General features: G+C 54.5%; 1 protein-coding gene across 1 annotated transcript in view; it reads left to right on the forward strand.

Moving 5' to 3' along the window:
- Window positions 1-10,298, forward strand: part of ZAN (zonadhesin) — a 68,293-nt gene extending 57,995 nt beyond the window's left edge. The window contains 10 exon segments of the mRNA XM_039910881.1: window positions 2,547-2,839; window positions 4,795-4,924; window positions 5,244-5,418; window positions 7,511-7,650; window positions 7,983-8,182; window positions 8,283-8,421; window positions 8,897-9,037; window positions 9,458-9,557; window positions 9,851-9,897; window positions 10,066-10,298. Of these exon segments, the coding sequence (XP_039766815.1) occupies window positions 2,547-2,839; window positions 4,795-4,924; window positions 5,244-5,418; window positions 7,511-7,650; window positions 7,983-8,182; window positions 8,283-8,421; window positions 8,897-9,037; window positions 9,458-9,557; window positions 9,851-9,897; window positions 10,066-10,106 (1,406 nt within the window). The 3' untranslated portion in view covers window positions 10,107-10,298.
- The last annotated feature ends 3,174 nt before the right edge of the window (window positions 10,299-13,472 follow it).

Raw genomic sequence — 13,472 nt, forward strand, 5'->3', positions numbered from 1 at the left:
ATCACGGGAACCGGGGGAGGACGTTAGCGGCAGGAGCCTGGGCCGTTTTTCATTCAATATTCATTCAATAGTATTTACTGAGGGCTTACTATGTGCAGAGCACTGTACTAAGCGCTTGGAATGGACAAATCGGTAACAGATAGAGACAGTCCCTGCCCTTTGTCGGGCACACAGTCTAATCGGGGGAGACGGACAGACAAGAACAGTAGCAGTAAGTAGAATCGATCGGGTGGTGGGGACGGGGCGCAGGAAGGAGAAAGGGGACAGAGAGGGGTGGGGGAGGAATCCGTCAGTCAATGGTATTTATTAAGTAATAATAATAATTATTATTATGGTATTGGTTAAGTGCTTACAACGTGCCAGGCACTGCCCTAAAAGCTGGGGTGGATACAAGCGAATTGGGTCGGACACAGTCCCTGTCCCCCGCGGGGCTCACAGTCTCCATCCCCCCTTGACAGATGAGGAAACTGAGGCCCAGAGAAGCCAAATGACTTGCCCGTGGTCACACCCGGTGGCAGAGCCGGGATTAGATTGATCACTGACGGTGGGCAGAGCATTGTGCTAAGCATCCCTCTAGTCATTCAATCATTCGATCGTATTTATTGAGCCCTTACTGCGGGTTCTGCAAGTAGTTGTGAAGTAGACCCTCTAGACTGTAAGCTCCACGTAGGCAGGGGACGTTTCTACCAACCCTGTTCTGGTGTGCCCTCCCAAGCGCTTAGTACAGTGATCTGCACACATAAATGCACAATAAATACCAGTGATTGGGAGAGTTCAATACATGATCCCTGCCCCCAACGAGCTTGGAATCAATTAATCAATCAATCTCCTCTGAAGAGGGCCCGACCCCCCTCACCCGCCGCGTCACCCCCGGACGGGTGACTCTCCTCAGTGCCTCAGTCTCCTCCTGTAGAATAGGGATTAAATCAGTGCTAATATTGGCATTTAAGACCTCGCTAGGGGCCAGGCACTGTGCTAAGTGTCCATCCCCTTGATTCTATTTATCGTGATGAAGTCGTCTTGTCTGTCTCCCCCGATTAGACTGCGAGTCCGTCACTGGGCAGGGATGGTCTCTATCTGTTGCTGAATTGTCCATTCCAAGCGCTTAGTCCAGTGCTCTGCACATAGTCAGCGCTCAATAAATACTATTGAATGAATGAATGAATCATCATCATCATCATCACTCAGTCAATGGTATTTACTGAGCACTTAATAATGTTGGTATTTGTTAAGCGCTTACTATGTGCCGAGCACTGTTCTAAGCGCTGGGGTAGACACAGGGGAATCAGGTTGTCCCACGTGGGGCTCACAGTCTTAATCCCCATTTTACAGATGAGGGAACTGAGGCGCAGAGAAGTGAAGTGACTTGCCCACAGTCACACAGCCGACAAGTGGCAGAGCTGGGATTCGAACTCATGAGCCCTGACTCCAAAGTCCGTGCTCTTTCCACTGAGCCACGCTGCTTACTGTATTAGGGTCTCCCAAACACTTAGGACCGTGCTCTAGACACAGTAAGCGTTCACTGAATATTATTAATTCGATTATTGGTTCCTTGAAGGGCAGAGATCGCATCTACCAACGTGTGGCATAGTGGCTAGAGCCTGGGCCTGGGAATCAGAAGGTCATGGATTCTAATCCTGACTCTGCCACTTGTCGGCTGTGTGACCTTGGACGAGTCACTTCTCTGGGCCCTAGTTCCCTCACCTGTAAAGCGTGGGTTGAGACTGTGAGTCCACGTGGGACAGGGACTGTGTCCAACCCGATTTGCTCGTATCCACCCCAGCGCTTAGTACGGGTGCCTGGCTCATAGTTTTGCACTCAGTAAATACTACAGTTATTATTCTTGAAGGGCAGAGATCGTATCTACCAACGTGAGAAGCAGCATGGCTTGGTGGAAAGACCCCGGGCTTGGGAGGCAGAGGTCATGGGTTCTAATTTCGGCTCCGCCATTTGTCAGCTGTGTGACTGTGGGCAAGTCACTGAACTTCTCTGTGCCTCGGTTACTTCATCTGTAAAATGGGGATTAAAACTGTGAGCCTCACGTGGGTCAACCTGATTACCCTATATCTACCCCAGCGATTAGAACAGTGCTCTGCACATAGTAAGCACTTGACAAATACCAACATTATTATTATTACCCCATCTGTAAAATGGGGATGAAGACTGTGAGCCCTACGTGGGACAACCCGATTACCTTGTATCTACCCCAGCGCTTAGAATAGTGCTTGGCACATAGTGAGCACTTAACGCATACCAACATTATTATTATTATTACCAATTGTGTTGTTCTCTCCCAAGCCCTCAATCCAGTGCTCTGCACACAGTAAGCGCTCAATAAATACCACCGATTCATTGATCGGTCTGGGTCAGGAGGGGGTGGAAGACGGAAGCAGGAGAGCGTCAGGGTGCGCGTATGTATGTGGGTCTTGGAGGTGGGCAGGAGGAGCAGCAGAAGGGGGGGTCCTGGGAGAAAAGAAGTGCTCACGAGGAGCCATCTCTCTCTCTCGCCCCACCCACCAACCGCCCCCCGCCATTTTGGACCCCAGCCACCGAGCGGTGCTCCATCTCCGGAGACCCCCACTACCGCACCTTCGACGGCTTCAGCCACCACTTCCAGGGCCGCCAGACGTACACGCTGACGCAGACGGTAGACGGTCTGCCCCGGGAGCTGGAGCCGCTGGCCGTCGAAGGCCGCAACAAGAGGCGCTCGGGCTGGACCCGCGTCTCCTTCCTCCACGAGATGGCCGTGGCCGTCTACGGCTACAGCATCCAGCTCCTGCCCGGACGCAAGCTGGTGGTCAGTGTCCTCGGGGGCGGTGGAGGGGGCACGGGGAGGGAGGTGAGGGTGGACTTGAGGGGAAGCCCAGACCCCTTCTAGGCTGTAGGTTCGTTGTAGCCAGTGAACGTGTCTGATTATTGTCCTATCGTCCTCTCCCAAGCGCTTAATACCGTGCTCTGCACACAGTAAGCGCTCAATAAATACCACTGAATGAATGGAGAGACCCTTCCCTAGAGGTCAGCCGGTCCTCTCCCAAGCACTTAATACAGTGCTCTGCACACAGTAAGCACTCAATAAATACCACTGAATGAATGGAGAGACCCCTCCCTAGAAGTCAGCTGGTCCTCTCCCAAGCACTTAATACAGTGCTCTGCACACATTAAGTGTTCAATAAATACCACTGAATGAATGGAGAGACCCCTCCCTAGAGGTCAGCCGGTCCTCTCCCAAGCGCTTGATACAGTGCTCTGCACACAGTAAGCACTCTATAAATAACACTGAGTGAATGAAGGAGAGGCCCCTTCCTAGAGGGCAGCTGGTCCTCCCCAGGCGCTTAATACAGTGCTCTGCACACACTACACGCTCAATAAATACCACTGAATGAATGAAGGCGAGACCCCTCCCTGAGAGACCAGCTGGTTCAGCTTCCTGACTCCCGGCAAGACCGGGTGAACGCTGGGCCAACGGGCGACTCTTCTAAACCCTAGAGTCACCCAGCACGTAAGTGGCGGAGCCAGGACTAGAACCCAGGTCCTCTGACTGCCAGGTCTGGGCTCTTTCCACTAGGCTACACTGCTTCCCCAGTGATGGTATCTGTTGAACGCTCACTCTGTGCTGAGTACAGTGAACCCCAGGCTCCAAACAAAAACAAGCAGTTCAGACCCAGGAGAGACACACAGAAAAGAGAAATGAATTGCAAATTACAAGCCACAGGGGGCATTTGAAAAACACAAGCAGGGAGAACTAAGAGCAGAGAAGTCTCATTTGGAACGGTGTGGCCTAGTGGAAAGAACCCAGACCCGGGAGTCAGAGGACCTGGGTTCTGATCCCGGCTCTGCCAATTGTCTTCTGTGCGACCTCGGGCAAGTCGCATCACTTCTCTGTGCCACGGTTCCCTCGTCTGTAAAATGAGGAATTAACACGAGAGCCTCGTGTGGAACATGGACCGTGTCCCACCTGATTAGCTTATACCTACCCCAGCACATAATACAGTGCCTGGCACGTAGTAAATACTTAATAAATACCATTAAAAAAGTGGGGGAGAGAGCTCCTTGGGGTTGCTGAGGGAGAATCCTTCAGGGGAGCGAGAAGCAGCATAGCTCAGTGGAAAGAGCACGGGCTTGGGAGTCAGAGGTCATGGGTTCGAATCCTGGATCTGCCACTTGGCAGCTGTGTGACTGTGGGCAAGTCACTGAACTTCTCTGTGCCTCAGTTACCTCATCTGTAAAATGGGGATTAAGACTGTGAGCCTCAAGTGGGACAACCTGATTACCCTGTGCCTACCCCAGCGTTTAGAACAGTGCTCTGCACATAGTAAGCGCTTAACAAATACCAACATTATTATTATTATCTCCTGAGCTGCAGCAGGAAGGAGAAAGGCCAGCCTTCAAGGAGGACTTCCTCCTGTCAGGGAAATAATGATGGTATTTTTCAAGGGCTTACTTTGTGCCAGGCACTGAACTAAGCGCTGGGGTGGACACGCGCTATTTAAGTCGGACACAGTCCCTGTCCTATGTGGGGCTTGCAGTCTCAATCCCCATTTTCCAGATGAGGTAACTGAAGCCCAGAGCAGTGAAGCGACTTGCAGGCAAGTGGCAGAGCCGGGATCAGAACTCATGACCCGACTCCCAGGCCCGTGCTCTAGGCACTGGGCCGCGCCGCTTCTCTGAAGAACAGAGGGAGGAGAGCGAGAGCTTTCCTTGGCCGGAAAGGCGTGGGCCCAGGTGGGGAAGCGGTAGGAGGGTACTGTCGACTCGGTTTACCTCTAACTCCCCCTCCCTGCCACCCTACCCCAGGTGAACGGGGAGAAGGTGACACCCCCTTTCCGGCCTCACGACCACCTGCACATCTACCTGCGAGCCCGGCGCCTCTACTTAGAGACCGACTTCGGGCTGGCGGTCAGCTTCGACGGCCAGGACAGCGCAGGTGCCGTCCGGAGGCGGAGGGAGGGGTTGGGGGCCGGGTGGACGGGGTTGGGGGGCGGGGAGGGGACCGAAGGGAGAGAGCTAGAGAGGGTGGGTGACGAGATACTGTACTCTCCCAGGCACTTAGTACAGTGCTCAGCCTTCAATAAATATGATTGACAGATTAAAAGGCGGCGGGGAGAGGAAGAGTCAGAGATCATCTGGGGACTTGTAGGGGTGGATCTCCCAGGAGCTCTGGGCTGAGGGATCCCCGGAGACCCTGGGGTCACTGACCTTCCGCCCCTCCCTACCCTGCGGTCTCCCCCTGCCGCCCTTGCCAGTGATCACCCTGCCCAGCACCTACCGCACCCTGGTCCGCGGCCTGTGTGGGAATTTCGACGGGAACCGGAAAAACGAGTATATGCTACCCAGCGGGACCCTGACCCGCTCCCTCGACACCTTTGGCAACAGCTGGGAGGTCAAGGACAACAGGGCTGGGGCTCGGCGGCAGCCCAGGTGAGGCAGCGGTGGGGCCGATGGGAGGGCGGGGATGCGAAAATGGGTCAGGGCTGGGCCGGGGAGGCTGGGGGCGGTGGGGCCCGAGGCTTGGGGCTGCTTGGCCTTTTGGAGTCAGAGAGCTGGGGAGAGGAAGAACCAGAGACTTGTCCCTCGCTGCTTCACTCTCTACCTCCTAGCTGTCTACACGGCTCTGGCCCCCTTAGACTGACAACTACCTGAGGGCAGGGTCTGCTTCTCCTTCCTCTGTCATTGCCCATACTGCTGTCGATAGCTGCAACCTATGGCTGATTCTCTTTTCTTCCTTCTTTTCCTCTTTCCATCCTTCTCTTTCCCCCTCTTTTCCTCTTTCTATCCTCTTTCCCTCTCTCTTTTCCTCTTTCCATCCTTCTCTTTCCCCCTTTTCCTCTTTCCATCCTGTTTCCCTCTCTTTTCCTCTTTCCATCCTTCTCTTTCCCTCTCTTTTTCTCTTTCCCACCCTTCTCTTTTCCTCTCTTCCTCTTTCGACTCTTCTCTCTCCCTCTCTCTTTTCCTCTCTTTCTCCCCTCTCTCTTTCCCTCCCTCCTTTCCTCTATCCATCCTTTCCCTTTCTCTTCCTTCCTCTTTTCCTCTTCCTCTCCCTCTTTTCTCCTCTCTCTCTCTCTCTTCTCCCCCTCACCCCTATTTCTGCTGCCTCTCACCGACCCCATGAAGTCGCTAAGGGAGTGCCAGCCAATGTCCAGTTTAAGGAAATTCCGCGGCCCCCCCAACCCCTGGGTCGCATGCAGATGGGCCCCCCCCGCCTCTCTCCCCCGCCTCTGCCTCTCTGCCCCCTCCTCACCCCGATCTCCCCGCCCGCCTGCCCACCCCCAGGGCCGCGCCCAAGGAGGAGGAGGGAGAGAGCGACTCTGGCTTCGACTTGTCCGCGTGCACTGAAGAGCAGCTCCGGGTCATCAACGGCAGCCAGCATTGTGGGGCCATGTCCGACCCCCAAGGCCCCTTCGCCTCCTGTCACGGCCTGGTCGACCCCCAGCCCTTCCAGAAGTATGAGCAGGGGCTAAGGGGGAGCGGGGATGGAACGGGGGTGGGGAGGGAAGGGTCTCCTCCCAGAACCCTTTCCAGTCCACCAGCTTGATTGCATCATGATCATCCTGGGTTCTAATCCCAGCTCCTCCACTTGTCTGCTGTTTGACCTTGGGCAAGTGACTTAATTTATCTGTGCCTTAGTTGCCTCATCTGTAAAATGGGGATTAAGAGACTATGAGCCCCGTGTAGGATGGGGATTGTGTCCAACCCAATTTTCTTGTAACCACCCCAGTGCTCAGAAGAATGTGTGGCACATAGTGAGTGCTTAACAAATGCCAGAGTTATTCTTTTTTATCGCAACCACACCAATAATAACTGTGACATATGTTAAGCCAAGATTAGGTGCCCAGTCCTGATCCAAGGACATCCAGTATACTCAGGCCTACATGGGGCTCACAGTCTATGGGGGAGGAGGAGCACAGGTACTGAAAGCCCATTTGACAGAAGGGGAAATTGAGGCCCAGAGAAGTGAAGTGAAGTTGCCCGGGGTCCAACACCAGGCAGGTGGTGGAGCCAGGACTAGAACCCAGGTCTCTCGACTCCCAGCCTTTTTTTTAAACGGTATTTGTTAAGCATTTACTATGTTCCAGGCACTGTACTAAGCACTGGGGTAGATACACGCTAAGCATGTTGGACACAGTCCATGTCCCCCATGGGGCTCACAGTCTTCATCCCCTCCCTTTATAGATGAGGTATCTGAGGCCTAGAGAAGTAAAGCAGCTCTCCCAAGGTGTGCCGGCAGATGAGTGGTGGAACTGGAATTAGAACCCAGGTCCTCCTGCCTCCCAGGCCCGGGCTCTATCCACTAGGCCACACTGCCTGCCGGGACTGTCTTGGACCTGCAGCCTGCTTTGTTTCTAGTCCGGCAACTGATTTCACTCAGCTTGATTTCCTTTTTGCCCACAGCCTGGCTTCTCCTCACGCTGCAGACCCTAAGGCCTGGATCTCCCTTCAGGCCTCGGGTCCTCCTGACTTTCTCTCTCTCTCTCTCTCCCTCTCTCTCTCACCCCGACCCCTCACGCTGCAGTGACTGTCTATTTGACCTCTGTGCGATCCAGAGTCAGACGGAGTCCCCGGAGCTGCGCTGTCAGAGCTTCACAGTCTACGTAGCCGCCTGCCAAGCGAAGGGAATCCCGCTCTTGGGCTGGAGACAGACCCTGAAATGCGGTGAGGCCGCGGCTACTCCTCCTCGCTCCCCCGGACCACCCCCTGACCGCCCCGAGTGTCCCCTAACACCCCAGACCACCATCCGATCAATCCATCCATCCATCCCTGCATCATCTCTACTGAGAGCTTACCATGTGCAGGATAAATCTATCAATGATATTTTTTGAGCGCTTACTGTGTGCAGAGCACTGGACTAAACGCTTAATGATGAGGAGGAGGATGGTATTTGTTAAGCACTTACTATGTGTCAAGCTCTGTCCTAAGCAATGGGTATTCCTTCACTCAGTCACTGATTGTGTGTGTGACTTTGTCTTGGCCTGTCCACCCCACAGTCATGTCTTGCCCAGCCAACACCGTGTACCAGGACTGCATGACCCCATGCTTGTCCAGCTGTGCGGAACTGGCGGCCCCCGTGGAGTGCCCGGGACCCTGCGAGGAGGGTTGCGCCAGCCTCCCGGGCCACGTCTACAGCGGCCTGGACAGCCTGCCCCTGCAGAGCTGCGGCTGCACCCGCGGTGCCCGCTACTACGAGGTGCGGGCTGGCGGACCGGGGTCCCGGGCGGGCCGGGAGCCCCGAAGCGGGGGGGACCCCAAGGCGGCGAGGCCCTGACCCCTTTCTTGCGTCCTCCTAGCTGGGGGAGACCTTCGTGAACCAAGACTGCTCAGAGCGCTGCAGCTGCATCAGCTCCGGGACCCTACGGTGCCAGCCCATGAGCTGCGAGCCCGGGAAGATCTGTGCCCTGGCCAACCACACCTGGGGTTGCTTCCAAAGTGAGTCGGCACGCCCACCCTCCGCCGACCACTCAGGCGACGGGCTCACCCCCTCCACCAGCCCCCGAGTCAGCAGTCGCACTCCCCACTGGCCCCCGAATCGGCAGACCCATTCTGGTCTCTGAACCAATAGGCCCACCCCTCTACCCCGCCATAGTGATGACCGGTGGTCAGGGAGGGGGCGTCCCGGACCCCCAACACTGACCCACCATCAGGGAGAGAGAGGCCCAGACTTGTCCAGCTCCAACCACCAGTAGTCTGGAAGAAACAGAGTCCCAGAGGATGCTTCCTTTTCTCCCTGCGCTCTCCCTCCACGCCAGCTCTACACCTCTGGGGACAGGGCCGCAATGAGCTCCCGCCCCAGGGAACCCCCTTCCGGGGACCCTCAGCCACCGGCTGAAGTCGTCCCCCCGACTCTCTCGGCCCCTCGGTTGCCCTCCGCCGGCCCTCTGCTCATGCCCCCTCCTCTCCACAGAGAGCCCCTGCCTCCAGAACCCCTGCTGGAACGACGGGCGATGTCAGGAGAAAGGCGGTGACGACTACATCTGCGAGTGCGAGCCCGGCTACGGTGGGCCTAAATGCACTGAGCTTCGCGATGACCCCAGCCCTGAATCTGGTAAGAGAAAGCTCCCGTCCTCCCATATCCCCCTCCATTCCATCTCCCAGTGCCACATTCCCAGATGAACTACATCCCCAGTGAGCTCTTGGGGCGAGGGTGAATGAGCAACTGGTGCCAGGGGATCAGGGAAGTTGTAGTCTCGATTGGTCCTGAGGCTGATGGGGCCTCCCATCTAACGCTGCTTGTGTTCACCTCCACCCCAGGATGGGAAAGAGGAGGAGAGGCAACCTTCTTTATACCCTCTCGTTGCTCTGGTCCTCCAACAAACCCCTGGGCCAATTCTGCCTCCATCAGGACGAGCATCCATCCCTGAAGCCGATGTTCTCTCTAAGCGGGGAAGGGGCTTGGGAGCGGTTGGGGAGGGATGGAAGGGACAGGGGATTCCCTCTCAAGGCTTGTCTCCGCTCTTCCTTCCAGATGAGAATCAACTCGTGGCCATATTGTTAGGCATTCTGATCCCCGTGGCCGTGATTGTGCTCATCGTGAGCGGAGCCTTGATCTACCAGAGGCAGAGGAAGTGAGCGCGGGCTTGTGGCAGAGGGTGGGAGGAAGGAGGGAATTTCTTGATAGGGGCAGGGGACTGGGTGGCGGAGGGTGGGTGGAGTCGGGGGCTGGGGAGGAGGACCGCTGCAAGTCTGGGATTGCGTCGGAGACCCGAGAAGGGGAGAAGGGGTGGGATGCGGAGAAGGGGCCGGGCATGGGAGGTCAGTGAGAGATCTGGGGGAGTCAGGGGAATGGGGATTTGGGGAACGGAGGAGAAGCCCAGATAGAGGCAGACTTGAACTTCTCGGTGTGGTCTCCTCCCACCAGGAAGAAAAGCCGAAGGCTGAACAACGAAATTACCCTGTCAAGTGAAGGTGAGGAGCAGGAATCAAATTCACGGGTTCCCGGGGGTTGGGAGGTGTAGGAGGCTGAGAACTAGGGTCCTCAGGGGTGCGGGAGGCCAAAAGCCAGGAGGAGAATAGAGCCCTCTTGTTCTGAGAGCCACCTCTCACTCCCTTACCTCCATTCCACTCTTCCATCAGATATGATCCCCGAGAGCACCATGAAGATCACCAAGTTTTAAATTGACTCCCAGTGAACCGGGATGCTGGCTCGTCCCATCCTTCAGACATCACTTGTCTCCCCCACCCTCCCCATTTCCACAGCCACGGTCCCCTCCAGGGGGCCAAGATAGTCTTCATTTTGCTGAATGTCCCCTGTTGTCTTCTCTGCACACAGTAAACGGTCAATAAATGCTACTGATTGATTAATTGAAGCCTGGGCCTCAGCTGGACGCTTGCATCCCTGAGGTGGGAAGGAGCGAGTCAAAATGCTTTGGATGTTGTGCCCCGGGGGGAGGGTCCCTGCTGGGATTTGGTGGGTGGGCAGAGATGGTGGGCTAGAAGCGAGTGAGGGTCTGGGGTGGGGAGACCGGATTGGGGCAAGGAGGCCGGTGGGAGTTGGGAGGAAGCCACCGGAGCTAAGCACCCCCCGGAGACCGAGCCTCAACCCAGCCCTCCTGCTTCGCCCCTCTGATGCCAGCCTACTCACTGTGCCCCCTCTATCTGTCAACTCTTTGTTCCTATCCCCCCACCCCTTTCATACCCAACAGACGCCCTAGTTCTCCCCCTCTTTATAGCCCTCTTAAAAAGTGGAATAGTAGATAGTAGACCTGGGAATCAGAAGGTCATGAGTTCCGGCTCTGCCACCTCTCTGCTGTGTGACCACGGGCAAGTCTCTTCTGGGGCCTCAGTTACCTCATCTGTAAAATGGGGATTGAGACTGTGAGCCCCACATGGGACAGTGACTGTGTCCAAATTGATTTGCTTCTATCCACCCCAGCGCTTAGTTCAGTGCTAGGCCCAGAGTAAATGCTTAACAAATACCACAGTTATTATCATTGTTATTATTAAAATCCTATCTCCTCCAAGAAACCTTCCCTGGCTAACCTCTCATCTCACCATCCTATTCTCCTCCCCGACCGCGTCAGGTATATACATGGATCCACAGCCCGTAAAGTACTTTGATCCTCTCCCCAGCCTCAGAGCACTTACATCTACTTCCTTATACTCTTTTGCTTCCCCTCCCTGTAATTTATTTTATGTGTCTCCCCCACTAAATTGTAAGCTTGTGGGCAGGGATATGTCTGCTTACTCTCTTGTGCTCTCCCAAGCACTTACTACAGTATTCTGCCTGCTGATTACCTGAGATTCTTCCACATCTCTGAGGAACTCCCCAAATTCAGACCTGTAACTGGAGGTGGGGAGGGGAAGGAGGAAAAGGGACCCCAGGGCCTAGGCTGGTGTTATCTTCCCTGCCCCCAACCCTCCTCATCTGGTCCTCTCTGATGTCTCATCTTCAGCCCAAACGATCTCTGACACAGTTGACCTTCCTCCTCACCCCCATCACTTCACACGCCAAGTCAAGAGACAAACAGGAGACAAAGATGATTAGAAGCAGCGGGGCCTAGTGGAAAGAGCACAGACCTGGGAGTCAGAAGACCTGGGTTCTAATCCAGGCCCAGGCTGTCAATTGCTTGTGTCTGATCTTGGGCAAGTCACTTCTCTGGACCTCAGTTGCCTCGACTGTAAAATGGGGATTCAATACCTGCCCTCCCTCCTGTTTAGCCCCATGGGGGACTGGAACTGTGTCCAAACTGATTAACTTGTATCTATCCCAGCGCTTAAAACGGTGCTTGACACATAGTAAGTGCTTAACAAATACCATAATAACAATAATACTGATAATGAGAGACAATTAGAGGCAGGTAAGAGAGAGGCAGAGAGACAATGACTTGAGTCTGTCGCCTGGGGAGATACAATTTGGATTTCCCCTCACTGCAATACCTCCTCTCCCCCTCTAATAATAATAATAATAATAATTGTGACATTCGTTAAGTGCTTACTATATGCCAGACTCTATACTAAGTGCAGGGGTAGGTACAAGTTTATCAGGTTGGACACAGTCCCTGTCCCTTGTGGGCTCACAATCTCAATCCCCATTTTATAGATGAGGGGACCGAGCTGCAGAGAAGTATAATGACTTGCCCAAGGTCACACCCTCTAGCCTGGAAGCTCCTTGTGGGCAGGGTTCACGTCTACCGACTCTATTACATTGTACTTTCCCAAGCGCTTGGTCCAGTGCTCTGCACAGAGTAAGCTCTAGTAAATATCGTTGATTGACGGATCGCTGCTCTCCACCGCCCCAAGCCAATCATCATTCATTCAATCTTATTTATTGAGCGCTTACTCTGTGCAGAGCACTGTATTAAGCGGTTGGAAAGTACAATTCAGCAAAAAATGGAGACAATCCCTACCCAACAACGGGCTCACAGTCTAGAAGTGGGGAGACAGACAACAAAATGAAATAAAACAAGTAGACAGGCATCGATAACATCAGGATAAATAAATAGAATTACAGGTGATAGGTGAGGATCCTGAGGAGCGGGATGAGGTGAAGTTGGCTGGGGAACCAAAGATAGGACCGAGACCCTCGAGGGGGATGGGGAGACGATCTGGGGAAAACTCAGTGTGCCCCTGAGCCAGGAGACGTGGTTCTAATTCCGACTGTACCACCCATCTGTTGTGGGATGGTGATAATATTTGTAGTATTGGTTAAGTGCTTGCTATGTGCCAGGAAGATGAAAGAAGATAAAAGATAATCAGGTTGGGCACAGTCTCTGTCCCACATAGGGACCATGGACAAGTAGCTTTTTTAAATGATATTTGATTAAATGCTCAGTATCTGCCATCATTGTACTAAGCTTGGGGGTAGATACAGGTTCATCAGGTTGGACACAGCCCCTGTCCCACATGGGACTCGAACCCTTAATCCCCATTTTCCAGATGAGGTAACTGAGGCCCAGAGGGGAAAAAAAAATTTTTGGTATTTGTTAAGTGCTTACTACGTGCCAGGCACTGTTCTAAGCACTGGGTTAGATATAAGGTAATCAGGTTGGCCCACATAGGGCTCCCGGACTTCATCCTCATTTTCCAGATGAGGTAACTGAGGCCCAGAGAAGTGAAGTGACTTCTCCGAGGTCACACAGCAGGCAAGAGGAGCCGGGATTAGAACTCACATCCCTACGACCCCCAGTCCCCGGGCTCTATCCACTAGGCTACGTTGCTCCCCTTTCCCCAGGCTCTATCCGCTAGGCCGTGTTGCTTCCCCTCCCCTTTAGGCTGACGCCCTCGTGGCACAGGGTGTGTCTGACCTCATCTGCTTATATCTGGCCCGGCGCTTAGCACAGCGCTTAGTACAGGGAGTTGGGGGAAGGGGGAGGGTGGCACTTGGGCCCGAAAAGTAAGGGGACTCAGGGAAGAAGGGAGCCGAAAACTTGGGGTTTCGGCAGAGATGTTGGTATGCTACCAGGGAGCGTCCCGAGGGAGGAGCCGGGTGGAGGGGCCTAGAGCTTGAGATCCATGCCAGGCCCTGCCACCTCCCCCCAAAA

This window comes from Ornithorhynchus anatinus, chromosome X5 (genome assembly GCF_004115215.2).
Source record: "Ornithorhynchus anatinus isolate Pmale09 chromosome X5, mOrnAna1.pri.v4, whole genome shotgun sequence".
Taxonomy (NCBI): Eukaryota; Metazoa; Chordata; class Mammalia; order Monotremata; family Ornithorhynchidae; genus Ornithorhynchus; species Ornithorhynchus anatinus.